At 47.4% G+C, this 27,329-nt stretch overlaps 2 protein-coding genes and 1 pseudogene across 2 annotated transcripts in view; 2 read left to right on the top strand and 1 right to left on the bottom strand.

Annotated features, from left to right (window-relative positions):
- Positions 1–345, bottom strand: part of cpsf3 (cleavage and polyadenylation specific factor 3) — a 42,627-nt gene extending 42,282 nt beyond the window's left edge. Inside the window, exon 1 of the mRNA XM_072498752.1 lies at positions 213–345. Within this exon, the coding sequence (XP_072354853.1) occupies positions 213–283 (71 nt within the window). The 5' untranslated portion in view covers positions 284–345. The remainder of the gene's footprint in view (positions 1–212) is intronic.
- Positions 282–13,062, top strand: LOC140411439 (ATPase family AAA domain-containing protein 5-like; annotated as a pseudogene).
- The window catches only part of itgb1bp1 (integrin beta 1 binding protein 1), a 57,606-nt gene continuing 30,595 nt past the window's right edge, over positions 319–27,329 (top strand). Inside the window, exons 1-3 of the mRNA XM_072498753.1 lie at positions 319–443; positions 5,545–5,673; positions 17,101–17,203. Of these exons, the coding sequence (XP_072354854.1) occupies positions 17,132–17,203 (72 nt within the window). The 5' untranslated portion in view covers positions 319–443; positions 5,545–5,673; positions 17,101–17,131. The remainder of the gene's footprint in view (positions 444–5,544; positions 5,674–17,100; positions 17,204–27,329) is intronic.

The raw sequence follows: 27,329 nt of genomic DNA, 5'->3' as shown, positions 1-27,329 counted from the left end.
GGGGGGGTCTGGTCTCTCGGGGGGGGGGGGGTCTGGTCTCTCGGGGGGGGGGGTCTGGTCTCTCGGGGGGGGGGGGGTCTGGTCTCGGGGGGGGGGGGGGGGGGGGTTATTTGGAGTCGAGGTTTCTCGCGCCTGACCCGCGGTCGGTGGCGGCCGCAGCTTCTTATTCCGATGTGCCGGGTGTGGGGAAAGGCCTCGGGCGGGGTACTCACAGCGGGCGGATCAGTAACTGGTCGCTCTCCTCGGCTGGGACGAAAACCTCCGCTTTCCGTTTGGCCGCCATGTCTGGCTCAGCAGCGGCGACACTTCCGGTCCCACCACCAAATGTGTCCGGCTGGAAACCGCACCCGGGGGGAGGGGACAAAGAAAGTGAAACACTGGAAGCTGCAAAGACAGTAAATATTGGGCAGGATGGTTTCAGCATTTCTGTCAGAGCCTATCAGGTAATTTTCTCTTTGAGAGGTTTTACATATAGTTTAATGTTCTGTCAACGTTACTACAGATGTGCTAACGAGAAAATGTGTGAGGAAGTGAGGGGTTGCAGAGAGTGGTTGGTCTGAATGTGAAAAATGAAATGAAAATCGCTGATTATCACAAGCACAGTACGAAGTCTTACAACATCAGGTTAAAGTCTAACAGGTTTGTTTCGATGTCACTAGCTTTCGGAGCGCTGCTCCTTCCTCAGGTGAGGAAGGTTTCACCTGAGGAAGGAGCAGCGCTCCGAACGCTAGTGACATCGAAACAAACCTGTTGGTCTTTAACCTGGTGTTGTAAGACTTCGTACTGTGCTCACCCCTGTCCAACGCCGGCATCTCCACATCATGGCTACCATCGATATCACAAGTAGTCTTCAAATGAAGTTACTGTGAAAATCCCCTCGCCACCACATTCCGGCGCCTGTTCGGGGAGGCTGGCATGGGATGTATGTGTTGCTGGGCCTGTCTTGTGCTCCTGTTAATCAATCAGCTGTGAATCAATGTTTTATTCAAACTGTGTTCCACCTAATCCTTTCAATCCTGATCGTTCACCGTTGAAATATTCTTCAGCTAAAAGTAATTTGTACCAGATGGGCTGGCTGTACTTAAAGTTGTGATAGTCACCAGGACTGGTCAGATACAACCAAGGATACTGTGAGCAGTGAGAATGTCAATTTTGAAACTGTACCATGTACACCCTAATCCTAAGTCGTCAATCTAAATGAAAAAAAAAACAGTATTCCTAATAATCAACTCATGGGAATGCCACTGCATAACTTCCACAAGACATAAAAGTGATTGTTTACCACTAGCCTCTGTTTCCTACCACTCAGTCAACTTCAAATCCATGCTGCCACTGTCATTTTTAGAGAGGCATTGGCTATAATTTCCTCTGTAGAATCAGGGTGCTAGATGACTGGATAAATTTGTAAAAGCGTGTAAAGATATGCCTAGCAACTGCAGGCCAATCAGTTTAACTTTGGTGGTGTGAAAGCTTCTAGAAATTATAATTTGAGACAAAATAAATAGTCAGTTGGCAATATACAAAGAACAATACAGCACAGGAACAGGCCTTTCGGTCCTCCATGCCTGCGCTGATCACGTGCCCTATCTAGACCAACTAGCCTGTATCCTTCCATACCCTGTCTGTTCGTGTGCCTATCCAGATAAGTCTTAAAGGTTGCTAACGTATCTGCCTCAACCAACTCACTTGGCAGTGCATTCCAGGCCACCACCACCCTCTGTGTAAAAAAACATTTCCTGCACATCTCCACTGAACCTTTCCCCCCTCACCTTGAACTTGTGCCCCCTTGTAATTGTAATTTCCACCCTGGGAAAAAGCCTCCAACTGTTCACCCTATCTATACCCCTAATAATTTTATAAACTTCTATCAGGTCGCCCCTCCGCCTCCGTCTCTCTAGGGAGAATAATCCCAGTTTATTCAATCTCTCCTCATAGCTAATACCCTCCATACCAGGCAACATCCTGGTAAACCTTTTCTGTACTCTCCAAAGCCTCCATGTCCTTCTGGTAGTGCGGTGACCAGAATTGGATACAGTATTCCAAATGTTGCCGAACCAATGTCCTATATAATAATTTTTTTAAAACTTGTAACATAATTTTTGAGCTTTTATGCTCGATACCCCGTCCTATGAAGGCAAGCATATCATATGCTTTCTTTACCACCATTTCCACTTCTGTTGCCACTTGTAAGGATCTGTGGACCTGCACGCCCAGATTTCTCTGTGTGTCTGTGCCCCAGATGGTTCTGCTATTTATTTTGTAGCTCCCACCTTAATTAGACCTACCAAAATGCATCACCTCGCATTTGTCTGGGTTAAATTCTATCTGCCATTTCTCTGCCCAATTTTGCAGCCTATCTACATCCTGTTGTATTCTCTGACAGTCTTCATCACTCTCCGCAACTCCTGCAATCTTAGTATCATCTGCAAACTTGCTAATCAGACCCGCTACGTTTTCTTCCAAGTCGTTTATATATATTACAAAGAGCAGCGGTCCCAGTACTGATCCCTGCGGTACACCACTAGTTACAGACCTCCATTGAGGGGCAGCACGGTAGTATTGTGGATAGCACAATTGCTTCACAGCTCCAGGGTCCCAGGTTCGATTCCGGCTTGGGTCACTGTCTGTGCGGAGTCTGCACATCCTCCCCGTGTGTGCGTGGGTTTCCTCCGGGTGCTCCGGTTTCCTCCCACAGTCCAAAGATGTGCAGGTTAGGTGGATTGGCCATGATAAATTGCCCTTAGTGTCCAAACTTGTCCTTAGTGTTGGGTGGGGTTACTGGGTTATGGGGATTGGGTGTAGGTGTTGACCTTGGGTAGGCTGCTCTTTCCAAGAGCCGGTGCAGACTCGATGGGCCGAATGGCCTCCTTCTGCACTGTAAATTCTATTCGGAAAACACCCTTCCACTGCTACCCTCCCTCTTCTATGGCTAAGCCAGTTCTGCATCCATCCAGCTAGTTCACCCCTGACCCCATGTGATACAGATTAATTGAGGATAGCCATCATGGATTCGGGAGAGGAATTTTCCAGATTCTTTCCCCTATTGGGTTTGGAGTTTTCTCTCTTTGGGAGATTACCTCGTTTGTGGTAAGAGGGTGTAGAGGGTGGTGCGGGCAGTGGTGGTATTGAGGGGGGTTGGTGTTGAGGAGGGTGTCTAGTAACAATAATCAATAATCTTTATTAGTGTCACAAGTAGGCTTACATTAACACTGCAATAAAGTTACTGTGGAAAACCCCCTAGTTGCCACACTCTGGCACCTGTTTGGTTACACTGAGGGAGAATTCAGAATGTCCAATTCACCTGTCTGGCATCCAGCTATCATCAGTATTGGCAGAATTAATGTTTCAAGTTGATGACATTTCATTAGAACTTCATCAGATGTGAAATTTCTTTTTTCTTTTTTTAAATAAATTTAAAGTGGCCAGTTCTCCTTTTTTCCAATAAAGAGGCAATTTCATAGAATTTACAGTGCAGAAGGAGGTTATTTGGCCCATTGAGTCTGCACTGGTCCTTGGAAAGAGCTCTCTACTTAAGCCCACGCCTCCACCCTCTCCCGCTAACCCCACCTAACCCTTTGGAAACTAAGGGGCAATTTAGCATGGCTTAGCCACCTAACCTGCACATCTTTGGGTTGTGGGGATGAAACCCACACAGACACGGGGAGAATCAGTAAACCCCAGGGATCTGCAAACAGTGATCCAGGGCCAGGATCGAACCCTGGTCCTCGGCCCCGTGAGGCAGCAGTGCTAACCACTGCGTGAACGTGCAGCCCCTATCAGATGTCTTCACAGTGGAAGACACAAATAACATGCCAGTGACTGATGGAAATGAGGCTATGACAGGTGAGGACCTTGAGAGGATTGTTATCCTCTACCAAGGAGGTAGTGATGGACAAGCTAATTGGGCTAAAGGTAGACAAGTCTCCTGGCCCTGATGGAATGCATCACAGAGTGCTAAAAGAGATGGCTAGGGAAATTGCAAATGCACTAGTGATAATTTACCAAAATTCACTAGACTCTGGGGTGGTCCCGGCGGATTGGAAATTAGCAAATGTGACACCACTGTTTAAAAAAGGAGGTAGGCAGAAAGCGGGTAATTATAGGCCAGTGAGCTTAACTTCGGTAGTAGGGAAGATGCTGGAATCTATCATTAAGGAAGAAATAGCGAGGCATCTGGGTGGAAATTGTCCCATTGGGCAGACGCAGCATGGGTTCATAAAGGGCAGGTCGTGCCTAACTAATTTAGTTTAATTTTTTGAGGACATTTACGGTGCGGTAGATAACGGGGAGCCAATGGATGTGGTATATCTGGATTTCCAGAAAGCCTTCGACAAGGTGCCACACAAAAGGTTGCTGCATAAGATAAAGATGCATGGCATTAAGGGTAAAGTAGTAGCATGGATAGAGAATTGGTTAATTAATAGAAAGCAAAGAGTGGGGATTAATGGGTGTTTCTCTGGTTGGCAATCAGTAGCTAGTGGTGTCCGTCAGGGATCAGTGTTGGGCCCACAACTGTTCACAATTTACATCGATGATTTGGAGTTGGGGACCAAGGGCAATGTGTCCAAGTTTTGCAGACGACACTAAGATAAGTGGTAAAGCAAAAAGTGCAGAGGATACTGGAAGTCTGCAGAGGGATTTGGATAGGCTAAGTGAATGGGCTAGGGTCTGGCAGATGGAATACAATGTTGCCAAATGCGAGGTTATCCATTTTGGTAGGAATAACAGGAAAAGGGATTATTATTTAAATGATAAAATATTAAAATATGCTGCTGTGCAGAGAGACCTGGGTGTGCTAGTGCATGAGTCGCAAAAAGTTGGTTTACAGGTGCAACAGGTGATTAAGAAGGCAAATGGAATTTTGTCCTTCATTGCTAGAGGGATGGAGTTTAAGACTAGGGACCTAATGCTGCAATTGTATAAGATATTAGTGAGGCCACACCTGGAGTATTGTGTTCAGTTTTGGTCTCCTTACTTGAGAAAGGACGTACTGGCACTGGAGGGTGTGCAGAGGAGATTCACTAGGTTAATCCCAGAGCTGAAGGGGCTGGATTACGAGGAGAGGTTGAGTAGACTGGGACTCGTTGGAATTTAGAAGGATGAGGGGGGATCTTATAGAAACATATAAGATTATGAAGGGAATAGATAGGATAGATGCGGGCAAATTATTTCCACTGGCAGGTGAAACCAGAACTAGGGGGAATAGCCTCAAAATAAGGGGAAGTAGATTTAGGACTGAGTTTAGGAGGAACTTCTTCACCCAAAGGGTTGTGAATCTATGGAATTCCTTGCCCAGTGAAGCAGTAGAGGCTCCTTCATTAAATGTTTTTAAGATAAAGATAGATAGTTTTTTGAAGAATAAAGGAATAAAAGGTTATGGTGTTCGGGCCGGAAAGTGGAGCTGAATCCACAAAAGATCAGCCATGACCTCATTGAATGGCGGAGCAGGCTCGAGGGGCCAGGTGGCCTACTCCTGCTCCTAGTTCTTATGTTCTTATGTTTATGTTCTTATGTGTAATATTAACTCTGTTTCTCTCTCCACAGAATCTGAGAGACCCGCCAAGCTTTTTTTATTCGTTCAGTATATATTGCCCATCCCTAATTGCCCTTGAGGGGGCAGTTAAGAGTCAACCACATTGCTGTGGGTCACAAGTCACATGTAGGCCAGACCAGGTAAGGATGGCAGATTTCCTTCCCTTAAAGGGCAATAGTGAACGAACTGGATAGGTTTTTCCAGCAATGGTCATCAATCGCTATTTTATTGAGTTTCAATTCCATTACCTACTATGGTGGGATTCGAACCAGGATCATTATCGTAGGTTGCTGGATTATTAATCCAGTGAAAACACCACTCTGGCACTGCCTCCCCAGTACTTTCTGTTTTGAATTCAGATATCCAACACCAGTAGTATTTTGCTTTTGTACTGGTATCGGCAGACTGGGTGCACCAACTGGTCTTTTGCTGGCTGCCACCTTTATGTCTTGGGTACCAAGTGAGAAGATGGAAACTGGGTGAGGATGGCATCATGTATGGCCATTATGTCCCTGTAATCCAATAGTTTATTGGTACAATATTAACTCTCTGGCTTTACAATTAAGCATGGCAGCTTCAGTGAGGTATCAAAGGGTGCTAGGACCTCTGGAACTGTACCTCAGCTCCTTGGGAGATTCAAAAAGGAAATTTTTAAAAATGGATTAGTCCATTAAAAAGCTGTGGTATGAGTGAGAAGAATCCTGTGTAACTGGCAGACTGAGAGGAAATCCAGACAGAGTAGGACAACACTTCATGACATTACGATACCCAACTGCAGAGTTTTGCATGTAATATTGGGCAAATCCTAGGTGTGAAATCTTCAATTACAACCTTGTACTTGAGTTGACTCGCGTCAAAAACAAAGTCGCTGTACCATCAAATAGGCAGCTGGCAACAACAAGACAGGAATATAATTGCCTATTGCTTTGTTTCTTTTATTTTTCTCTTTCCTTCTTCATAGATAGCTTGGCTGTGGGACTTACATATGTTTCTCTTTAATTTGTTCCTCATTATTTTGCTCTCCAGCAAAAGTAAACAAAAGAAATCTTGTAAACAGTCCATACAAGTGCGAGTTTGCAGTTTTAAAGTAGAAGAATGATTACTGTGATCTTTTACTGAATGCAAGATAATTGTTAAGCTTTTGGTTGGTGAGTGACCACCTGAAAACTTGAAAGTGTGACAACAATCAGAACCTTCTTTGACATGACACCTTTAACATAGTCAAATGTAAATTTGACACCAAGCCACGTAAGGAGGCATTAGGACAGATGTCCAAAAGCTTGGTCAAGGAGGTAGGCTTCAAAGAGTACCTTGAAGGAGGAGAGAGATGTAGAGGGGCAGAAAGGTTCAGAGAGTGAATTCTCGAGCCTGGGGCCCAGGCAGCTGAAGGCAAGGCCATTAGTGCTGGAGTCAGTAAAATCAGGGATGTGCCAGAGGCCAGAACTGAAGGAATGCAGAGGTTTCAGAGGACTGTAGGACTGGAACAATTTCCAGAAGAAGAAAGTGTCAGGTTCATGAAATTCTTTGAAAACAAGAATGAGAATTAAAAAACTTCTGCCAGGCCACATCGGAGGCCACCCGGGGTCGGACCCACCCCCACAGGCCGCCACCCGACCCTTCCACCCCGAGGTCCTGCCGGCCCAGAGCAGATTAGAACGGCGCCGGCGGGACTCGGCTCTTTTCTTACAGCCGCTCGGCCCATCCAGGCCAGAGAATCGGCGGGCCGGCCGCGTAGAGCGGCCTGCGACTGGCGCCGCGCCAACCACGCCGGCGCCAATGGCGCCGGGGCGGCGTGGCCCGTTCGCGGGGATTCTCCGGCCCGGCCCAGTGCTGGGAGAGTCCTGCCCCAGGTTTCTGCTCCTGCCACATTACTGTGCTACGGAGAGGAGGGGGTCAGTTCAAGCAGCATTGTTTTCCTCTTACCACCTGTCCAGAAATACAAGGAGTTTTTATTATTTTTTTTATAATAAGCGGTGCGGTAGTTTCCCACCCCTCATTTTTTATGTGATCCAATTTACTAATAGTCCCACAGCAAACTTGAGTTACGATTAATGCAGCAGGTTAGTTTGTTGTAGACATTTAAATCCTTTGCTGCTAAATATGCTCATCATTGGCAACACATCAGTGGCAACACGTCCCAGCAGACCCAGAGAAGATTGCCTCACAGCGAAGTGGGAGACAGATCCTCTCTCAACCAGAAGAAGCCACTCAGTTTCACCAAGTTGATAAACAGGGAGCGAATGCCCTCTAGCCTGCTTTCCTCAACAGCAACAAGCTCCTGCCTTCTCAAACGGCCAAATCTCCAAGGAGAGCAAACTCTCCCAAAAAAGTGATTTCATCACCTAGGAAGGCACCTCAGTTTCAAAAGGGAAGATGCTCAAAGAAGAACCTTTGTCTTTAGCCAATTTCTTCAAAGGCTTGTCGAAACCTAACAATAGTGCGGAAACAGAAAGATTTAAAGATAAGGAGATGGATGAAACCACTGAAAAGTTATAAAGCCCAGAAAAGCAGTCCCAAGTTACTGGAGTAACACGGGCCCTCTCCATGTCTGAGAGCAAAGACACAGGCCCTGAAGAACAAGCAGAAATCCTGTTTGAGGAGGTAGATGTAATATTTGATGACAATGCTGGATTTCTAAATGCAATTAAGACCTTCATGGCAACCGCGAAGCAGCCAGTTATACTCACCACCACTGATCCCAACTTCAGCTTAATGTCTGAGTGCTGCTTCGAAGAAATCTGCTTCAAAGTGCCATCCTTGGCAAATGTTGGCAGCTACCTTCAGCTCTTGTGCCCAGCTGAAAATTTAAGAACAGAAACGACGGACCTCACAGCACTCAAAGAATAAAGAACAATGCTGCACAGGAATCGGCTCTTCGGCCCTCCAAGCCTGTACCGGTCATGATACTACCCTTGGCCAAAACCCTCAGCACTTCCTAGTGCCCTATCCCTCTATACCAGGCATTGTCAAAGTCGGGGACGCGACCCACGAGTGCGTCGCGGGTGGGTGTCGGGAGGGTCGCGGAGCCGTCCGTTGCGGCGCTCCCGATCGCGCAAATCCGTGCGCAACAGCCGCAGCAGGTGTGCTTTTAATAATGCCGGCTGCAAGCGGACTTCAAAATGGCCTGGAACAAAAAAGAAAAATGCGGCCGCACTGCGCATGCGTGCCCGCTCATCAGTGTGCATGCGCAGGGTCTTGCGCATGGGCACCGATGATCGGGTACGCATGCGCAGTGCGACCACATTTTTAAAAATCTGGTCGCAGCCTTTATGAAGGCCGTTCACAGCCAACATTGTTAAAAGAAGGCTGCAAAATGTTCGGACAGAATGATATGATTGGTTGCTTTTTGAACTTTGATGCTGATGAAGTGGAAGTCTCTTACTCCAAGAATGGTGAGTGATCCAACGATGGTTTCACCGCAGCTGTAACTTCAACCAAGAGATGTCAACTTTTTAAATCTTGATTTTTAAACATTCCAAAACAAAGTGCCTGCAGGTCATATTTTATTTTTTTACATTTTTAATTGTAATGTTTAGGTGAAATGTGGTGAACCTCCAATTTCTAGAGGATGAAAACATTTTCAGTTTCTGCTTTTTTTGCCTGTTATACTTTATCAACCCCCCCCCCCCGCCGAACTTGTAAAAAAAAAGCTGGCTGCTGCGGCTGTTGCCCGCGAATTTGCGCAATCGGAGATGCAGAAGATTTTTTAAAAATTCTATGTTAGGGAGGCAGAAAGCAGGTCATGTGCCCCGAACGTCGAGGTTACATGCTTTCGGTGCGATTGCGATTCCTCCATTTTGTCAGCAGCAAACAGGTAAGAGAAAATGGTGGGTCGCGACGGTCGGCTGGTATGGGTCGCGGAGATCGGCTGGGTTGGGTCCCGAAGGTTGGCCGGTTGATAATGGGTCCCCGGAAAAAAAAGTTTGAAAAACACTGCTCTATACCCATCTTATCCATGGATTTGTCGAGATACCTTTTGAATGCCAGGTATCTGCTTCCACAACTTCCCCTGGCAACGTGTTCTGCGCACTCACCACCCTTTGTGTAAAAGACTTGCCTCGCACATCTTCTCTAAACTTTGCCCCACAGACCTTAAACCTTTGTCCCCTGGTGACTGGTCCTGCCACCCTGGGGAAGAATGCCTCCCCATCCATTCTATCCATGCCCCTCATAATCTTGTAGACCTCTATCAGGTTACCCCCTCAACCTCTGTCGTTCTAATGGAAACAATCCGAGTTTATTGACATGATGCAGAGCTGGGCTGAGAAGTGGCAGATAGAGTTCAACCTAGATAAATATGAAGTGATTAATTTTGGAAGCTCGAATTTGAATGCTGAATACAGGGTTAAAGGCAGGATTCTTGGGAGTGTTGTTGCTAACTTTTGGTTGGTTCAATTGGCTCTGTTTTATAACCTTTGTTCTAGAGTCGCCAGGTATCTTTATGATACCGCCACGAGGTTCAAGTTCAAGTAATGATCAATAACTCAATACACCAATTAGTAAGATTCAAATCAAAGCACATTTATTATACACAGTAAATCGCTACTCATGCATAAACTCTACTTTCTAAGCTATTTCTATCACTAACAAGCCTATACTTAGCTTCAGACTGGCCCACCAGGTCAGGGGAACAAATGGCCTTTCGTTCAGGTTCTGAGTATGCGGGATTCAAAGCTGGTATGGACTGGTAGCTAGGAGCGCCTATCTCGTAGCGAGCGTTGACTTGAGACTTACATTCTTTGGAGGCAGCTGGACAGGTCACTGTCAAGGGTTGGTTCGCGTTGCTGAGTGACCCTGTCAAGAAGGACGATTTGAACTTGGGGGCTTTACTTTATAGTCCCCAGGGGTTTCCCGCACTTCGGGGCGGACCCCGTACCTGGTTTCAAGTGATTGGACTTCGTTCCAATCGCTTGGTTTGATTTCTCCAATACTGGAGCGGTTCCCTGATCGTTGGGCGGTCTTTCGGTATTCGTTAACCTCTTTTGTGTTGGCTCCTGCTGGCGCCGAGGAGTCTGGCTTGGCCTTGTTTACCTTAAATGTTTTGATTGTTCCCGGGGATCGCTCATTAGTATGTAGATGGCTGCTACATTATTATGCCGATGGTTGCTGGTATCGATGCTGTCTGGGCTTTTGCAGAGTCTAATACACAGTAAACTTGCACCTGCTAGTTTCTGTCAGTGTTGACTGAATTTCCCTTCAGCCTTTGCTGTTCTCCATTTTACGTCGGGAATTGGCCAACCCAGGTGGCTACACTGTGGAGGAACAGAGGGATCTTGATGTCCATGTACATAGATCCCTCAAAGTTGCCACCCAGGTTGATAGGGTTGTTAAGAAGGCGTATGGTGTGTTGGCTTTCATTAACAGGGGGATTGAGTTTAAGAGCCGCGAGGTTTTGCTGCAGCTTTATAAAACCCTAGTTAGACCACAATTGGAATATTGTGTCCAGTTCTGGTCGCCTCATTATAGGGAGGATGTGGAGCTTTGGAGAGGGTACAGAGGTGATTTACCAGGATGCTGTTTGGACTGGAGGGCATGTCTTATGAAGAAAGGTTGAGGGAGCTAGGGCTTTTCTCACTAAGAACAAAGAAGGAAGAGAGGTGACTTGATAGAGGTGTACAAGGTGATACGAGGCATGGATAGAGTGGATAGCCAGAGACTTTTCCCCAGGGTGGAAATGGCTGACACGAGGGGACATAATTTTAAGGTGATTGGAGGAAGGTATAGGGGAGATGTCAGATGTAGGTTCTTTAAACAGAGAGTGGAGGGTGCGTGGAATGCACTGCCAGCGGAGGTAGTGGAGTCATTAGGGACATTTAAGCGACTCTTGGACAGGCACATGGACAGCAGTAAATTGAAGGGGTGTAGGTTAGGTTGATCTTAGATTTGGATAAATGGTCGGCACAACATCGTGGGCCAAAGGGCCTGTACTGTGCTGTACTGTTCTATGGTTCTATTCAGCCTCTCCTCATAGCTAACACCCTCCAGACCAGGCAACATCCTGGTAAACCTCCTCTGCACCCTCTCCAAAACCTCCACATTCTTCTGGTGACCAGAATTGTGCGCAGAATTCCAAGTGCGGCCGTACCAAGGTTCTATACAACTGTAGCATGACTTGCCAGTTTTTATATTCTAATACGTGTGGCATACTACAGAGCATCCTGCACTTGCAGTTCTGGGTGAGAAGTGGAGGTGGTTACCGTGTGGATACGCCCCTCCCCCACTGAAGAAATAAGCATGATTCCAAGCCCAGCTCAGGAAGAATTAGTCGGAAACGCTGTTGCTGCTGAAGACACCCTGGAGAATTCGTCAAAGAGAGGCTCCATTGTGATGACACAGGATGTTCCCAACTGCAACACAGGATGCACAGAGAACCTGCTTGGCTTAAAACACATTACTGGCTCTTCAAGTGATCTCTGTTCCATGTTCCAGCAGGAGGTCGTTTCACTGGAGCAGTGGAGAAGTCGAGTGCAGATTCTCCTGGAGTTCCAGAGGAGAAGCTGGACTTCATATTCCATAATTTGGAGATTCTTCTGCCTCTGCCAGTCCAAGTTGTTCCTGACCCAAAGGGGCCTGAAAATCTGACTGCAGAGGATGCTAAGCTTCCTGTCTGCAGTTCTGCACATACAGCTGCAACACTGTCTCAGGGCAGCAACACATCTGTCAATGGCTGCCTGTAAAAATCACGTGCAGTGGAAACTTCACAGAAAAGCCTTCTTGTTCGATGACAGCGACTTGTTTGACACAGAGCTGATTGAGAGCCATACCTTTGTGACTTAACCAAATGAAATTCCTAACCCACCTTGTGTTGTTGGAAAAGTAGCAGGAAGCCAAGCTAGCGGAGTGAGTAGAGATGGTCCCTCTGGGAACAAAACTCATTCCTCCAAAGAAGCCATGGATACTAGCAGAACAAAAGTGTTGTGAGTCGGTATCTTTGTGTCTCGGATCGCTAGCCGAGTTCATTCTTGGACTGCTGCGGTTGAGAGAGAGGGTTCATGTGGACAGAGTATTTATCACTGGGTTGAAGCGGAGATTAAGAATGGCATCTTGGACGAGGGCAGAGCTGAGTCGGGAGATTGGTGTTCCTCACACAGCTTTGGGGAGATGAGAGCAACTGTGGAAGCCTAGAGCTGGAAGAAGTGTCGGTCACAGATTCAGCCAATCTGTTACCAAGTGCGAGGAACCAGAGAAAGACCCAATGGAGAAACTCTCCCTTCAGATTCCAAATCGGCAAAAGCAGAAATGCTGTGTTCACTCAGTTTTCCCATCATCACAAGAGCACTGCATCTAAAAGAATAGAGGTGCTGAACTGAATTCTCTGGCAAGGCATTTGTAAATGTGGGTAACAGATGAGCAAATGCTGTCGAATATCTGCCAGCTCTCTGCACTATCTGCAGGACAGAGAAACTGAAAGAGCAAAACTAAAACGCAGGTTTCTGCATTATTTGGATAGTGCATATTTGGAGCTGCCTAAACACATTCTGGGAGTTCCCATCCTCCCTATTGCCTGGGCCAGCCCAGTGAACCCATAATCTATGCTCCCGCTTCCTGAGGAGCAAGGGGGGGGGGAGAGAAGAAGAAGAGCATGACTGTGGAGATCTTGAAAGAAAAGAAGAACTGAGCCTGGTGACAGAGAAACCATTGCACAACCCAGACCTGATCCTGTTGACAGATGGCTCCTCCTTTGTTGATAATGGCATCCGAAAAGCAGGCTGGGCCGTCACAAGCCTACACGAGATTGTAGCAAAGGGTTGTCTGCCCTCAGCAACGTCAGCCCAACAGGTTGAGTTGATATTGTCAGAACCTAACAAATACTGTCAGTTCTGCTTCCCTATTGGCATTGGCACTTGGGGTGACCCACCAGAAGGAGGACACAACATTATCTCTAGAGTTTGGGTCTACGTGAAGAAAATACAAAAATAAACTTTGGGAGCTAAGTGCGTAGGTCCTTTCCAGGTGCTATTGACCACCCAAGCACCTGTCAAGGTGCAAGGGAAGAAGATATGGATACACGCCTCTCGTGTGAAACAATCACACTGGGATTAAAACTCCTCTCTGCTAACGGACAATTATTATTTGCCGATATGTTCAACCTCTTTGTTATATCTGCTGCTTGTATTTTAAGTGTTTGCATGCCTTTGACCAGCCATGCCTTGCACAGACATGTTCACAGGGAGCTACATGTCAACACCTTCCTTTACATAACCTCAGTCTCCATCCTCCACCTTATGAAGCTGGGCTACTGGATGGCTGGGTTTTTTGGGAACCTCATTAGTTCAAGGCTTGATCTTATTCTTTATTATCATTCTAATTCTGTATTGTGTTTTTCTGCTTGTTAAGTGTTGCTGTAAACAAATAACCGAAACCCTTGCTAAGATTATGCCCCTGCAAAGCTCTCGCCATTCTTTCCTACACCACAAGCGCACTTCCTATTTTTAAAATGCAGGTTTATTAAGGCTCACCTATCACAAGGGGGACTGTCGAGGGCAAAGTAAACTAATCAACTATGAAGCTAATTAAGTACTAAAACTAAGCTAATCAGCTATGTGTGAGTCACACACCTAAATGTAGTCAAATATGCATGTGCTTATATAAATAAGCTTGTACACCAGTGTCTGCAGGTTAATTTCTCTGAAGATGTAAGAACTGCGTACCTCAATAAAGGATTTCTGAAAACTACCGCCGGACTCCGATTTTTTGTGAAGAAGATATGTTCTAACAGTGAAGTGGGCACGCAGAGATTACGATGATATAAATTCTTCCAGTAGAGTCGGGTTAGATGGACTGGTGGTCCAACTTGGACAGAGCTTGCTTCTTTGTGGCCTGCCAATTGGATGTTAAAAGAGCAGACTGGCTGCGTAGCTCAGAAAGGTAATGTTAAACTGCTCAAAAGGCCGGAGTCTTGGGTCATAAGACCATAAGACATAGGAGTGGAAGTAAGGCCATTCGGCCCATCGAGTCCACTCCACCATTCAATCATGGCTGATTTCAACTCCATTTACCCGCTCTCTCTCCATAGCCCTTAATTCCTTGAGAAATCAAGAATTTATCAACTTCTGTCTTAAAGACACTCAACGTCCCGGCCTCCACCGCCCTCTGTGGCAATGAATTCCACAGACCCACCACTCTCTGGCTGAAGAAATTTCTCCTCATCTCTGTTCTAAAGTGACTCCCTTTTATTCTAAGGCTGTGCCCCCGGGTCCTAGTCTCCCCTGCTAATGGAAACAACTTCCCTACATCCACCCTATCTAAGCCATTCATTATCTTGTAAGTTTCTATTAGATCTCCCCTCAACCTCCTAAACTCCAATGAATATAATCCCAGGATCCTCAGACATTCATCGTATGTTAGGCCTACCATTCCTGGGATTATCCGTGTGACTCTCCGCTGGACCCGCTCCAGTGCCAGTATGTCCTTCCTGAGGTGTGGGGCCCAAAATTGCTCACAGTATTCTAAATGGGGCCTAACTAATGCTTTATAAAGCTTCAGAAGTACATCCCTGCTTTTATATTCCAAGCCTCTTGAGATGAATGACAACATTGCATTTGCTTTCTTAATTACAGACTCAACCTGCAAGTTTACCTTTAGAGAATCCTGGACTAGGACTCCCAAGTCCCTTTGCACTTCAGCATTATGAATTTTGTCACCGTTTAGAAAATAGTCCATGCCTCTATTCTTTTTTCCAAAGTGCAAGACCTCGCCCACGTTGAATTTCATCAGCCATTTCTTGGACCACTCTCCTAAACTGTCTAAATCTTTCTGCAGCCTCCCCACGTCCTCCATACTACCTGCCCCTCCACCTATCTTTGTATCATCGGCAAACTTAGCCAGAATGCCCCTAGTCCCGTCATCTAGATCGTTAATATATAAGGAGAACAGCTGTGGCCCCAACACTGAACCCTGCGGGACACCACTCGTCACCGGTTGCCATTCCGAAAAAGAACCTTTTATCCCAACTCTCTGCCTTCTGCCTGACAGCCAATCGTCAATCCATGTTAGTACCTTGCCTCGAATACCATGGGCCCTTATTTTACTCAGCAATCTCCCGTGAGGCACCTTATCAAAGGCCTTTTGGAAATCAAGATAGATAACATCCATTGGCTCTCCTTGGTCTAACCTATTTGTTATCTCTTCAAAGAACTCTAACAGGTTTGTCAGGCACGACCTCCCCTTACTAAATCCATGCTGACTTGTCCTAATCCGACCCTGCACTTCCAAGAATTTAGAAATCTCATCCTTAACAATGGATTCTAGAATCTTGCCAACAACCGAGGTTAGGCTAATTGGCCTATAATTTTCCATCTTTTTCCTTGTTCCCTTCTTGACCTTCCTGTGACCTTCCTTCTCCATAGTGACTTCAACAGGGATGTTTATCCAGTGTCTGGATTTGGCTGTTTCCAAGACTGATAATGTCTCAGCCATTATGGGTTGAAAGGGGTGGCACTTGTCATTGAGGGACCATGTTTGGGAAACCATTATGTCAACAGACCGATGGCTTATCAAATGCAAATTAAATTCCTGTAGCTCTTTTTGAAATTGGTCTGTACAGTCCCAGGTGTCTATTAGATGTTCCTTAAACATAATGAGGTGTGACATTCTTGAAACTGAGAAGATAATTCTTTTTGTTCTGGAGACTGCTGAGGATAATGTCCAGACAGAACCATCTTAATTGTCCTTGTTCAGCAGAAAAGACCAGTGTAAAAATAAGAAATCATAACGAGGATAAAGTTTGAAAATATATACAGGGTTGTGTTTCTGTTCCACATCGGAGGAACCCAACAAATTAAATGGCTATTACCAAAGTTGTTTTCAAATATGTATCTCCATGGCCACGCAAGTTCCTATATCTGTAATTTCCGCGGCCTCATAACGTTCCAAGATGGCTTCACTCTCATCCCTGATTTTAATTGCTCTGACATTGGTGGCTTTCCCTTCAACTGCTAAGGCCTGATGCTCTGGAATTCGCTCCCTCAATCTCTCCGCCTCTCTACACCTACCTCTACTTTTGCTACCTAAAGATAATCCTTAAAACCTATCTCTTGAACCAAGCTTTTGGTCATTTGGCCTAATACCTCCTTATGTTGCTCTGTGTCATATTTTGTTTTACAGTAATGTTTTATTACATTAAAGGCGCTATATGAAAATAATGTGCTGTTGAATCTCCATTATGATGCACCATAAGGCCTACATCGAGGGAGTTCTTAGTTTGGGATGGTATGAAAACATGTGATTGTATACTAGTTAGCTACCTACCTTTCCTGCAGTTTGTGAACACTATATGGAGAGTTTAATACAATTTCATGTGGGATTTATATTTGCATGTCATTTGTATAACGGAGATCGAGTAGTTTATCTTCCCGCACTTTCTTCTACTCACCCAAGGTCTCACTTCCAGAGGTGTCAGCTTTATACATGTTGATGAAAATTTGGTTGGTTATCATCAGAAAACATCCAAATTATTTTCTTTTTTAAAACGAAAAGTATTTTTATTCAAGTTTTTGTCCAAATGATTTTCACCTGAGGTAAATAATGTTTAATGCGTGTTTTATGACTTTTTCTTTGTTTCGCAGGTTTATCTGCTTTTAAAAACAATGGTGAGATATGTTTCGGAAAGGAAAGAAACGCCACAGCAGTAGCAGTTCTCAAGGCAGCGAAGTCAGCACAAAAAGCAAGGTAGGTTTTCATTACCAAGGTTATACTCCGTCCACTCTGACAAAGAGTCATCCAGACTCGAAACGTTAGCTCCGTTCTCTCTCCACAGATGCTGTCAGATCTGCTGATTTTCCAGCATTTTCAATTTTGTTTCCGATTCCAGCATCCTCAGTAATTTGCTTTTACACTCACAGACTTTGACTGATGTTATCAAAGAGGTAAAAGCAGAGAATCTTGTTTTAATTTGTAAGTTGCTATTACATAATTAAAGAACAGTACGAAGTCTTACAACACCAGGTTAAAGTCCAACAGGTTTGTTTCGATGTCACTAGCTTTCGGAGCGCTGCTCCTTCCTCAGCTGAATGAAGAGGTCTGTTCCAGAAACACATATATAGACAAATTCAAAGATGCCAAACAATGCTAGGAATGCGAGCATTAGCAGGTGATTAAATCTTTACAGATCCAGAGATGGGGTAACCCCAGGTTAAAGAGGTGTGAATTGTGTCAAGCCAGGACAGTTGGTAGGATTTCGCAGGCCAGATGGTGGGGGATGAATGTAATGTGACATGAATCCCAGGTCCCGGTTGAGGCCGCACTCATGTGTGCGGAACTTGGCTATAAGTTTCTGCTCGGCGATTCTGCGTTGTCGCGGGTCCTGAAGGCCGCCTTGGAGAACGTTGGTAAGCGTTCTCCAAGGCGGCCTTCAGGACCCGCGACAACGCAGAATCGCCGAGCAGAAGCTTATAGCCAAGTTCCGCACACATGAGTGCGGCCTCAACCAGGACCTGGGATTCATGTCGCATTACATTCATCCCCCACCATCTGGCCTGCGAAATCCTACCAACTGTCCTGGCTTGACACAATTCACACCTCTTTAACCTGGGGTTACCCCATCTCTGGATCTGTAAAGATTTAATCACCTGCTAATGCTCGCATTCCTAGCATTGTTTGGCATCTTTGAATTTGTCTATATATGTGTTTCTGGAACAGACCTCTTCATTCACCTGAGGAAGGAGCAGCGCTCCGAAAGCTAGTGACATCGAAACAAACCTGTTGGACTTTAACCTGGTGTTGTAAGACTTCGTACTGTGCTCACTCCAGTCCAACGCCGGCATCTCCACATCATAATTAAAGAAGGTACTGAAATTATAGGCTTTGATGACGTGTTTCACATTTCATAAGACGGACTGCTTTATATGAATATTCAGTACACACACACATCGAGAAATGCTGTGGAAGCCATCTGCTCAAACCTTTGTGGAACATTGACTCACGTCTCTCTACTGTGTCTCTCTGTGGTTCAAGGTTACTACCAATGAATTAATCTATAACTTTTACAAATACCCTAGGCAATCATTTAACACCAAAGTTTTGTGGTGTTCCTTGTTTACATCTAACTTATGAATTGTAACTGTGCTGTAATTTATCTTTTCACTGCCTTAACAATATCTGTTGAGTATGCAGTTTTTTCACTCGTTACCAATTTGTGATTCATCAACCTTGTTTTTTTAAAGAAAACATTCTCAAACTTTCACCAAACTTAAGTAATGATCTCTTCTCAAGTTGCTTCCTTTTGAAATTGAGTTTACTGGACCTCCCGTATGCATTGTTATCTCAGTGCTTTTGTGAGTAGATCCACTGGCTGACATGGGGTTGTGCCACACAAGAAAGCCTCTGTATTGAATTAGCTGAGATCAGCTGGAGTGCTATAATTAATCTTCGGACAGCAAGGGAAATTAAAAACAATCAGTTTAGATTGTACACCATCTAGTGCTCCTTGCTCCAATCCAAAAAGCTAGTCAGTGAATGATAGAACTGGAGCCAGTCTTTAGCACTTTTTATTTACAAAGTTTTAAAAAAATATATATTTTATTGAAATTTTTCGATCACAATTTTTTCCCTTTACAAATCAAACATAAAAACAAAAAGAAAAATTTAACAGTACATGTAACATGTTAACCACAGTCTAATAAAAAGTAACTAACCAACATGATAAACTAATCAATTAACATAAAATGAAACTTTCCCCTCCCCCCCTCCCCCCCCCCCCCCCCCTCCCCCCTGGGTTGCTGCTGCTAGTCATCTATCTTCCCTCTAACGTTCCGCTAGGTAGTCGAGAAATGGCTGCCACCGCCTGGTGAACCCTTGAGCCGATCCTCTCAGCGCAAACTTCATCTGCTCCAGTTTTATGAACCCCGCCATATCGTTTATCCAGGCCTCCAGTCCGGGGGGTTTCGCTTCCTTCCACATGAGTAAAATTCTACGCCGGGCTACTAGGGACGCAAAGGCCACGACATCGGCCTCTTTCGCCTCCTGCACTCCCGGCTCATTCGCAACTCCAAATAAAGCTAACCCTCAGCCTGGTTTGACCCAGACCTTCACCACCTTCGAAATCACTCCCGTCACTCCCCTCCAATACCTCTCCAGTGCCGGGCACAACCAAAACATATGTGTGTGGTTTGCCGGGCTTCCGCCGCACCTCCTACACTTGTCCTCCACTCCGAAGAACCTGCTCAACCTTTCTCCCGTTATGTGTGCTCTATGTAGCACCTTAAATTGAATCAGGCTAAGCCTGGCGCACGAGGAAGAGGAATTTACCCTGCTTAGGTCATCAGCCCACAGACCCTCCTCTATCTACTCCCCGAGCTCTTCTTCCCACTTTCCTTTTAGTTCGCCCACCAGCTCCTCCCCCTCTTCTCTCATCTCTCGGTATATCTCTGACACCTTGCCCTCCCCGACCCACCCCCCCCGAGAGCATTCTATCCTGGATCCCCTGTGTCGGGAGCAATGGAAATTCCCTCACCTGTTGTCTTGTGAACGCCCTCACCTGCATATACCTAAAGAAATTTCCCCGGGGCAGCTTATACTTTTCCTCCAACGCTCCCAAGCTCGCAAACGTCCCATCTATAAATAAATCTCCCACCCTCCTAATTCCCAACTGGTGCCAGCTCTAGAATCCTCCATCTATCCTCCCTGGGGCAAACCTATGGTTGTTCCTGATTGGGGACCCCACCAGGGCTCCCAGCACACCTCTCTGTCGCCTCCATTGTCCCCAGATATTTAATGTTGCCGCCACCACTGGGTTCGTGGTAAATTTTTTTGGTGAGAGCGGTAGTGGCGCCGTCACCAGCGCCTCTAGACTCGTCCCTTTGCAGGACTTTCTCTCTAGTCTTTTCCACGCCGCTCCCTCTCCCTCTATCATCCATTTACGGATCATCGCCACATTGGCGGCCCAATAGTAGTCGCCCAAATTCGGCAGCGCCAGTCCCCCTCTGTCTCTGCTACGTTGTAAGAACCCCCTCCTTACCCTCGGGACTTTCCCTGCCCACACGAAGCTCGTGATGCTCCTGTCTATTTTTTTAAAGAAGGCCTTAGTGATCAGTATAGGGAGACATTGGAATACAAATAGGAACCTCGGGAGGACCATCACCTTAATTGCCTGCACTCTGCCCGCCAGTGACAGTGGCTGCATGTCCCACCTCTTGAAGTCCTCTTCCATTTGTTCTACCAGTCGTGTCAGATTAAGTCTGTGCAAGGTTCCCCAGCTCCTGGCTATCTGAATCCCCAGGAATCGGAAGTTTCTTTCCACTTTCCTTAGAGGCAGGCCATCTATCCCTCTACTCTGGTCCCCCGGGTGTATCACGAAAAGTTCACTCTTCCCCATGTTAAGCCTATATCCCGAGAAATCTCTGAACTCCCTCAATATCTGCATGACCTCTGTCATCCCCCCCACTGGGTCCGTCACATATAACAGTAGGTCATTCGCGTAGAGTGACACTCGGTGTTCTTCTCCCCCTCTAATCACCCCTCTCCATTTCCTGGAGTCTCTCAGCGCCATGGCCAGTGGTTCAATTGCCAACGCGAACAGTAATGGAGATAGCGGGCATCCCTGTCTTGTTCCTCTGTATAGTCGGAAATACTCCGATCTTTGCCGACCCGTGACCACACTTGCCGTTGGGGCCCCATAAAGGAGTTTGACCCAGCTAATAAACCCGTTCCCGAACCCGAACCTCCTTAGCACCTCCCATAGGTACTCCCACTCGACCCTGTCAAATGCCTTCTCTGCATCCATTGCCGCCACTATCTCTGCCTCCCCCTCTACTGGGGGCATCATTATCACCCCTAATAGCCGTCGCACGTTGACATTTAGTTGTCTCCCCTTTACGAATCCTGTCTGGTCTTCGTGCACCACCCCCGGGACACAGTCCTCTATCCTCGATGCCAGCACCTTTGCTAGCAATTTGGCGTCCACATTTAATAGTGAAATGGGCCTATAGGACCCGCACTGCAGCGGATCTTTATCCCGCTTCAGAATTAGCGATATCGTCGCCTCCGACATTGTCGGGGGTAGAGTCCCTCCTTCCCTGGCCTCGTTAAAAGTCCTCACCAACAGCGGGTCCAGCAGGTCCACATATTTTCTATAAAATTCCACCGGGAACCCATCTGGTCCCGGAGCCTTCCCTGCCTGCATATTCCCCAGCCCCTTGGTAACCTCGTCCACCCCAATTGGTGCCCCCAGGCCTTCCGCCTCCTGCTCCTCCACCCTCGGGAACCTTAATTGGTCCAGGAACTGCCGCATCTCCTCTTTTCCCTCCAGGGGTTGGGACCTATAAAGTATTTCGTAAAGGGTCTTAAACACCCCGTTTATCTTCCCTGCTCTCCGCACCGTAGCTCCCTTTTCGTCTCTAATTCCCCCTATCTCCCTCGCCGCTGTCCTCTTTCGCAGCTGATGGGCCAACAGGCGACTAGCCTTTTCCCCATACTCATACCTCACCCCCTGTGCCTTCCTCCACAGCACCTCCGCCCTCCTGGTGGTCAGAAGGTCGAACTCCGTCTGGAGTCGTCGTCTCTCCCTGTACAGTCCCTCCTCCGGGGTCTCCGCAAATTCCCTGTCCACCCTTAAGATCTCCCCCAGTAGTCTTTCCCTTTCCTTGGCCTCTGTTTTCCCTTTGTGGGCCCTGATGGAGATCAGCTCTCCTCTGACCACCGCCTTTAGTGCTTCCCATACCACTCCCACTCGGACCTCCCTGTCGTCATTGGCCTCCAGGTACCTCTGGATACATCCCCGCACTCTTCCACAGACTCCCTCATCCGCCAACAATCCCACATCTAATCGCCAGAGTGCTCGCTGCTCGCTCTCCTCTCCTAGTTCCAGGTCCACCCAATGTGGGGCATGATCCGAGATAGCTATGGCTGAATACTCAGTTTCTTCCACCCTCGAGATCAACGACCTTCCCAAAACAAAAAAATCTATCCGGGAGTACACTTTATGAACATGGGAGAAGAAGGAGAACTCCCTGGCCCTTGGTCTAAGAAATCGCCATGGATCCACTCCCCCCATTCGGTCCATAAACCCCTTAAGCACCTTGGCCGCTGCCGGCCTTCTTCCGGTCTTAGATCTGGATCTATCTAACCCTGGGTCCAGCACGGTGTTGAAGTCTCCCCCCATTATCAAGTTTCCTACCTCCAGGTCCAGTATACGTCCCAGCATCCGCCTCATAAATCCCGCATCGTCCCAATTCGGGGCATATACATTAACCAACACAACCTCCATTCCCTCCAGCCTGCCACTCACCATTACATATCTGCCTCCACTATCTGCTACAATGCTCCTTGCTTCGAATGATACCCGTTTCCCCACCAGTATGGCCACCCCTCTATTCTTTGCATCGAGCCCCGAATGGAACACCTGTCCCACCCAACCTTTCCTTAACCTAACTTGGTCCGCCACCTTCAGGTGCGTCTCCTGGAGCATAGCCACGTCTGCCCTCAGTCCTTTCAAGTGCGCGAGCACTCGGGCCCTTTTAATCGGTCCATTTAGGCCTCTCACGTTCCACGTGATCAGCCTCACTAGGGGGCTACCTGCCCCCTTCCCGTGTCGACTAGCCATCACCCTCTCTAGGCCAGTCCCACGTCCCTATTCCGCGCTCCCACTCGTTCCCCAGGTGCCGCATTCCAGCCCCGACCACCCTTTCTTTAGCCAGTTCCTCTTTGATTTCTGCAGCAGCAACCCAGTTATCCCCCCCCCCGCTAGATCCCCCTCTAGCGTGATTGCTCCCCCCATATTACTTCCGCAAGTCAGCTGACTTCAACTGACCCCGGCTTCTCCTGCTCACTCCTTGACCCCCCCCCGTGTGGGGAACTCCCATCTACCTTGCGCCTATCTTCCCGCCATTATCTTTCTTTTTTTTAATAAATATTTTATTTAAAATTTTTGGTCAACCGACACAGTACATTGTGCATCCTTTACACAATATTATAACAACACAAATAACAATGACCTATTTTATAAACAAAAAATGAATAAATAATAAATAACAAAAATGAAAACTAACCCTAATTGGCAACTGCCTTATCACAAGTAACACTCTCCAAAAATATAATTTAACGGTCCAATATATAATTATCTGTCGCAACGACATATACATATTATACAGTATATATTAACAACCCTGAGAGTCCTTCTGGTTCCCCCCCCCCCCCCCCGCCCCGATCCTGGGCTGCTGCTGCTGCCTTCTTTTTTCTTTTTTCCATTCCATCTATCTTTCTGCGAGGTATTCGACGAACGGTTGCCACCGCCTGGTGAACCCTTGAGCCGACCCCCTTAGAACGAACTTAATCCGCTCTAGCTTTATAAACCCCGCCATGTCATTTATCCAGGTCTCCACCCCCGGGGGCTTGGCTTATTTCCACATTAACAATATCCTGCGCCGGGCTACTAGGGACGCAAAGGCCAAAACATCGGCCTCTCTCGCCTCCTGCACTCCCGGCTCTTGTGCAACCCCAAATATAGCCAACCCCCAGCTTGGTTCGACCCGGACCCCCACTACTTTTGAAAGCACCTTTGTCACCCCCATCCAAAACCCCTGTAGTGCCGGGCATGACCAAAACACATGGGTATGATTCGCTGGGCTTCTCGAGCACCTCGCACACCTATCCTCCACCCTAAAAAATTTACTGAGCCGTGCTCCAGTCATATGCGCCCTGTGTAATACCTTAAACTGAATCAGGCTTAGCCTGGCACACGAAGACGATGAGTTTACCCTGCTTAGGGCATCTGCCCACAGCCCCTCCTCGATCTCCTCCCCCAGCTCTACTTCCCATTTCCCTTTTAGTTCATCTACCATAGTCTCCCCTTCGTCCCTCATTTCCCTATATATATCTGACACCTTACCATCCCCCACCCATGTCTTTGAGATCACTCTGTCCTGCACCTCTTGTGTCGGGAGCTGCGGGAATTCCCTCACCTGTTGCCTCGCAAAAGCCCTCAGTTGCATATACCTGAATGCATTCCCTTGGGGCAACCCATATTTCTCGGTCAGCGCTCCCAGACTCGCGAACTTCCCATCCACAAACAGATCTTTCAGTTGCGTTATTCCTGCTCTTTGCCACATTCCATATCCCCCATCCATTCCTCCCCGGGGCAAACCTATGGTTGTTTCTTATCGGGGACCCCCCTAAGGCTCCAGTCTTTCCCCTATGCCGTCTCCACTGTCCCCAAATCTTCAGTGTAGCCACCACCACCGGGCTTGTGGTGTAGTTCCTCGGTGAGAACGGCAATGGGGCTGTCACCATAGCCTGTAGGCTAGTCCCCCTACAGGACGCCCTCTCTAATCGCTTCCACGCCGCTCCCTCCTCCTCTCCCATCCACTTACTCACCATTAAAATATTAGCGGCCCAATAATACTCACTTAGGCTCGGTAGTGCCAGCCCCCCCCCTATCCCTGCTACGCTGTAAGAATCCCTTCCTCACTCTCGGGGTCTTCCTGGCCCACACAAAACCCATGATGCTCTTTTCAATCCTTTTAAAAAATGCCTTCGTGATCACCACCGGGAGGCACTGAAGCACAAAGAGGAATCTCGGGAGGACCACCATCTTAACCGCCTGCACCCTCCCTGCCAGTGACAGGGATACCATATCCCATCTCTTGAAATCCTCCTCCATTTGTTCCACCAACCGCGTTAAATTTAACCTATGCAATGTGCCCCAATTCTTGGCTATCTGGATCCCCAGGTAACGAAAGTCCCTTGTTACCTTCCTCAACGGTAGGTCCTCTATTTCTCTACTCTGCTCCCCTGGATGCACCACAAACAACTCACTTTTCCCCATATTCAATTTATACCCTGAAAAATCCCCAAACTCCCCAAGTATCCGCATTATTTCTGGCATCCCCTCCGCCGGGTCTGCCACGTATAGTAGCAAATCGTCCGCATACAAAGATACCCGGTGCTCTTCTCCTCCTCTAAGTACTCCGCTCCACTTCTTGGAACCCCTCAACGCTATCGCCAGGGGCTCAATCGCCAGTGCAAACAATAATGGGGACAGAGGGCATCCCTGCCTTGTCCCTCTATGGAGCCGAAAATATGCAGATCCCCGTCCATTCGTGACCACGCTCGCCATCGGGGCCCTATACAACAGCTGCACCCATCTAACATACCCCTCTCCAAAACCAAATCTCCTCAACACCTCCCACAAATAATCCCACTCCACTCTATCAAATGCTTTCTCGGCATCCATCGCCACTACTATCTCCGTTTCCCCCTCTGGTGGGGCCATCATCATTACCCCTAACAGCCTCCGTATATTCGTGTTCAGCTGTCTCCCCTTCACAAACCCAGTTTGGTCCTCGTGGACCACCCCCGGGACACATACCTCTATTCTCATTGCCATTACCTTGGCCAGGATCTTGGCATCTACATTTAGGAGGGAAATAGGTCTATAGGACCCGCATTGTAGCGGGTCCTTTTCCTTCTTTAAGAGAAGCGATATCGTTGCTTCAGACATAGTCGGGGGCAGTTGTCCCCTTTCCTTTGCCTCATTAAAGGTCCTCGTCAATACCGGGGCGAGCAAGTCCACATATTTTCTATAGAATTCGACTGGGAATCCATCCGATCCCGGGGCCTTTCCCGCCTGCATGCTCCTAATTCCTTTCACCACTTCTTCTACCTCGATCTGTGCTCCCAGTCCCACCCTTTCCTGCTCTTCCACCTTGGGAAATTCCAGCCAATCCAAGAAGCCCATCAGTCTCTCCCTCCCATCCGGGGGTTGAGCTTCATATAATTTTTTATAAAATGTCTTGAACACTCCATTCACTCTCTCCGCTCCCCGCTCCATCTCTCCTTCCTCATCCCTCACTCCCCCTATTTCCCTCGCTGCTCCCCTTTTCCTCAATTGGTGTGCCAGCAACCTGCTCGCCTTCTCCCCAAATTCGTACTGTACACCCTGTGCCTTCCTCCATTGTGCCTCTGCAGTGCCCGTAGTCAGCAAGTCAAATTCTACATGTAGCCTTTGCCTTTCCCTGTACAGTCCCTCCTCCGGTGCTTCCGCATATTGTCTGTCCACCCTCAAAAGTTCTTGCAGCAACCGCTCCCGTTCCTTACTCTCCTGCTTCCCTTTATGTGCCCTTATTGATATCAGCTCCCCTCTAACCACCGCCTTCAACGCCTCCCAGACCACTCCCACCTGGACCTCCCCATTATCATTGAGTTCCAAGTACTTTTCAATGCACCCCCTCACCCTTAGACACACCCCCTCATCTGCCATTAGTCCCATGTCCATTCTCCAGGGTGGGCGCCCTCCTGTTTCCTCCCCTATCTCCAAGTCTACCCAGTGTGGAGCGTGATCCGAAATGGCTATAGCCGTATACTCCGTTCCCCTCACCTTCGGGATCAACGCCCTTCCCAGCACAAAATAGTCTATTCGCGAGTAGACTTTATGGACATAGGAGAAAAACGAGAACTCCTCACCCCTAGGTCTGCTAAATCTCCACGGGTCTACACCTCCCATCTGCTCCATAAAATCTTTAAGTACCTTGGCTGCTGCCGGCCTCCTTCCAGTCCTGGACTTCGACCTATCCAGCCCTGGTTCCAACACCGTATTAAAATCTCCCCCCATTATCAGCTTTCCCATCTCTAGGTCCGGAATGCGTCCTAGCATCCGCCTCATAAAATTGGCATCATCCCAGTTCGGGGCATATACGTTTACCAAAACCACCGTCTCCCCCTGTAGTTTGCCACTCACCATCATGTATCTGCCCCCGTTATCCGCCACTATAGTCTTTGCCTCGAACATTACCCGCTTCCCCACTAATATAGCCACCCCCCTGTTTTTCGCATCTAGCCCCGAATGGAACACCTGCCCCACCCA

Source organism: Scyliorhinus torazame, chromosome 4 (assembly GCF_047496885.1).
Source record: "Scyliorhinus torazame isolate Kashiwa2021f chromosome 4, sScyTor2.1, whole genome shotgun sequence".
In the NCBI taxonomy this organism is placed as follows: Eukaryota; Metazoa; Chordata; class Chondrichthyes; order Carcharhiniformes; family Scyliorhinidae; genus Scyliorhinus; species Scyliorhinus torazame.
This window is presented reverse-complemented; position numbering and strand designations above follow the sequence as displayed.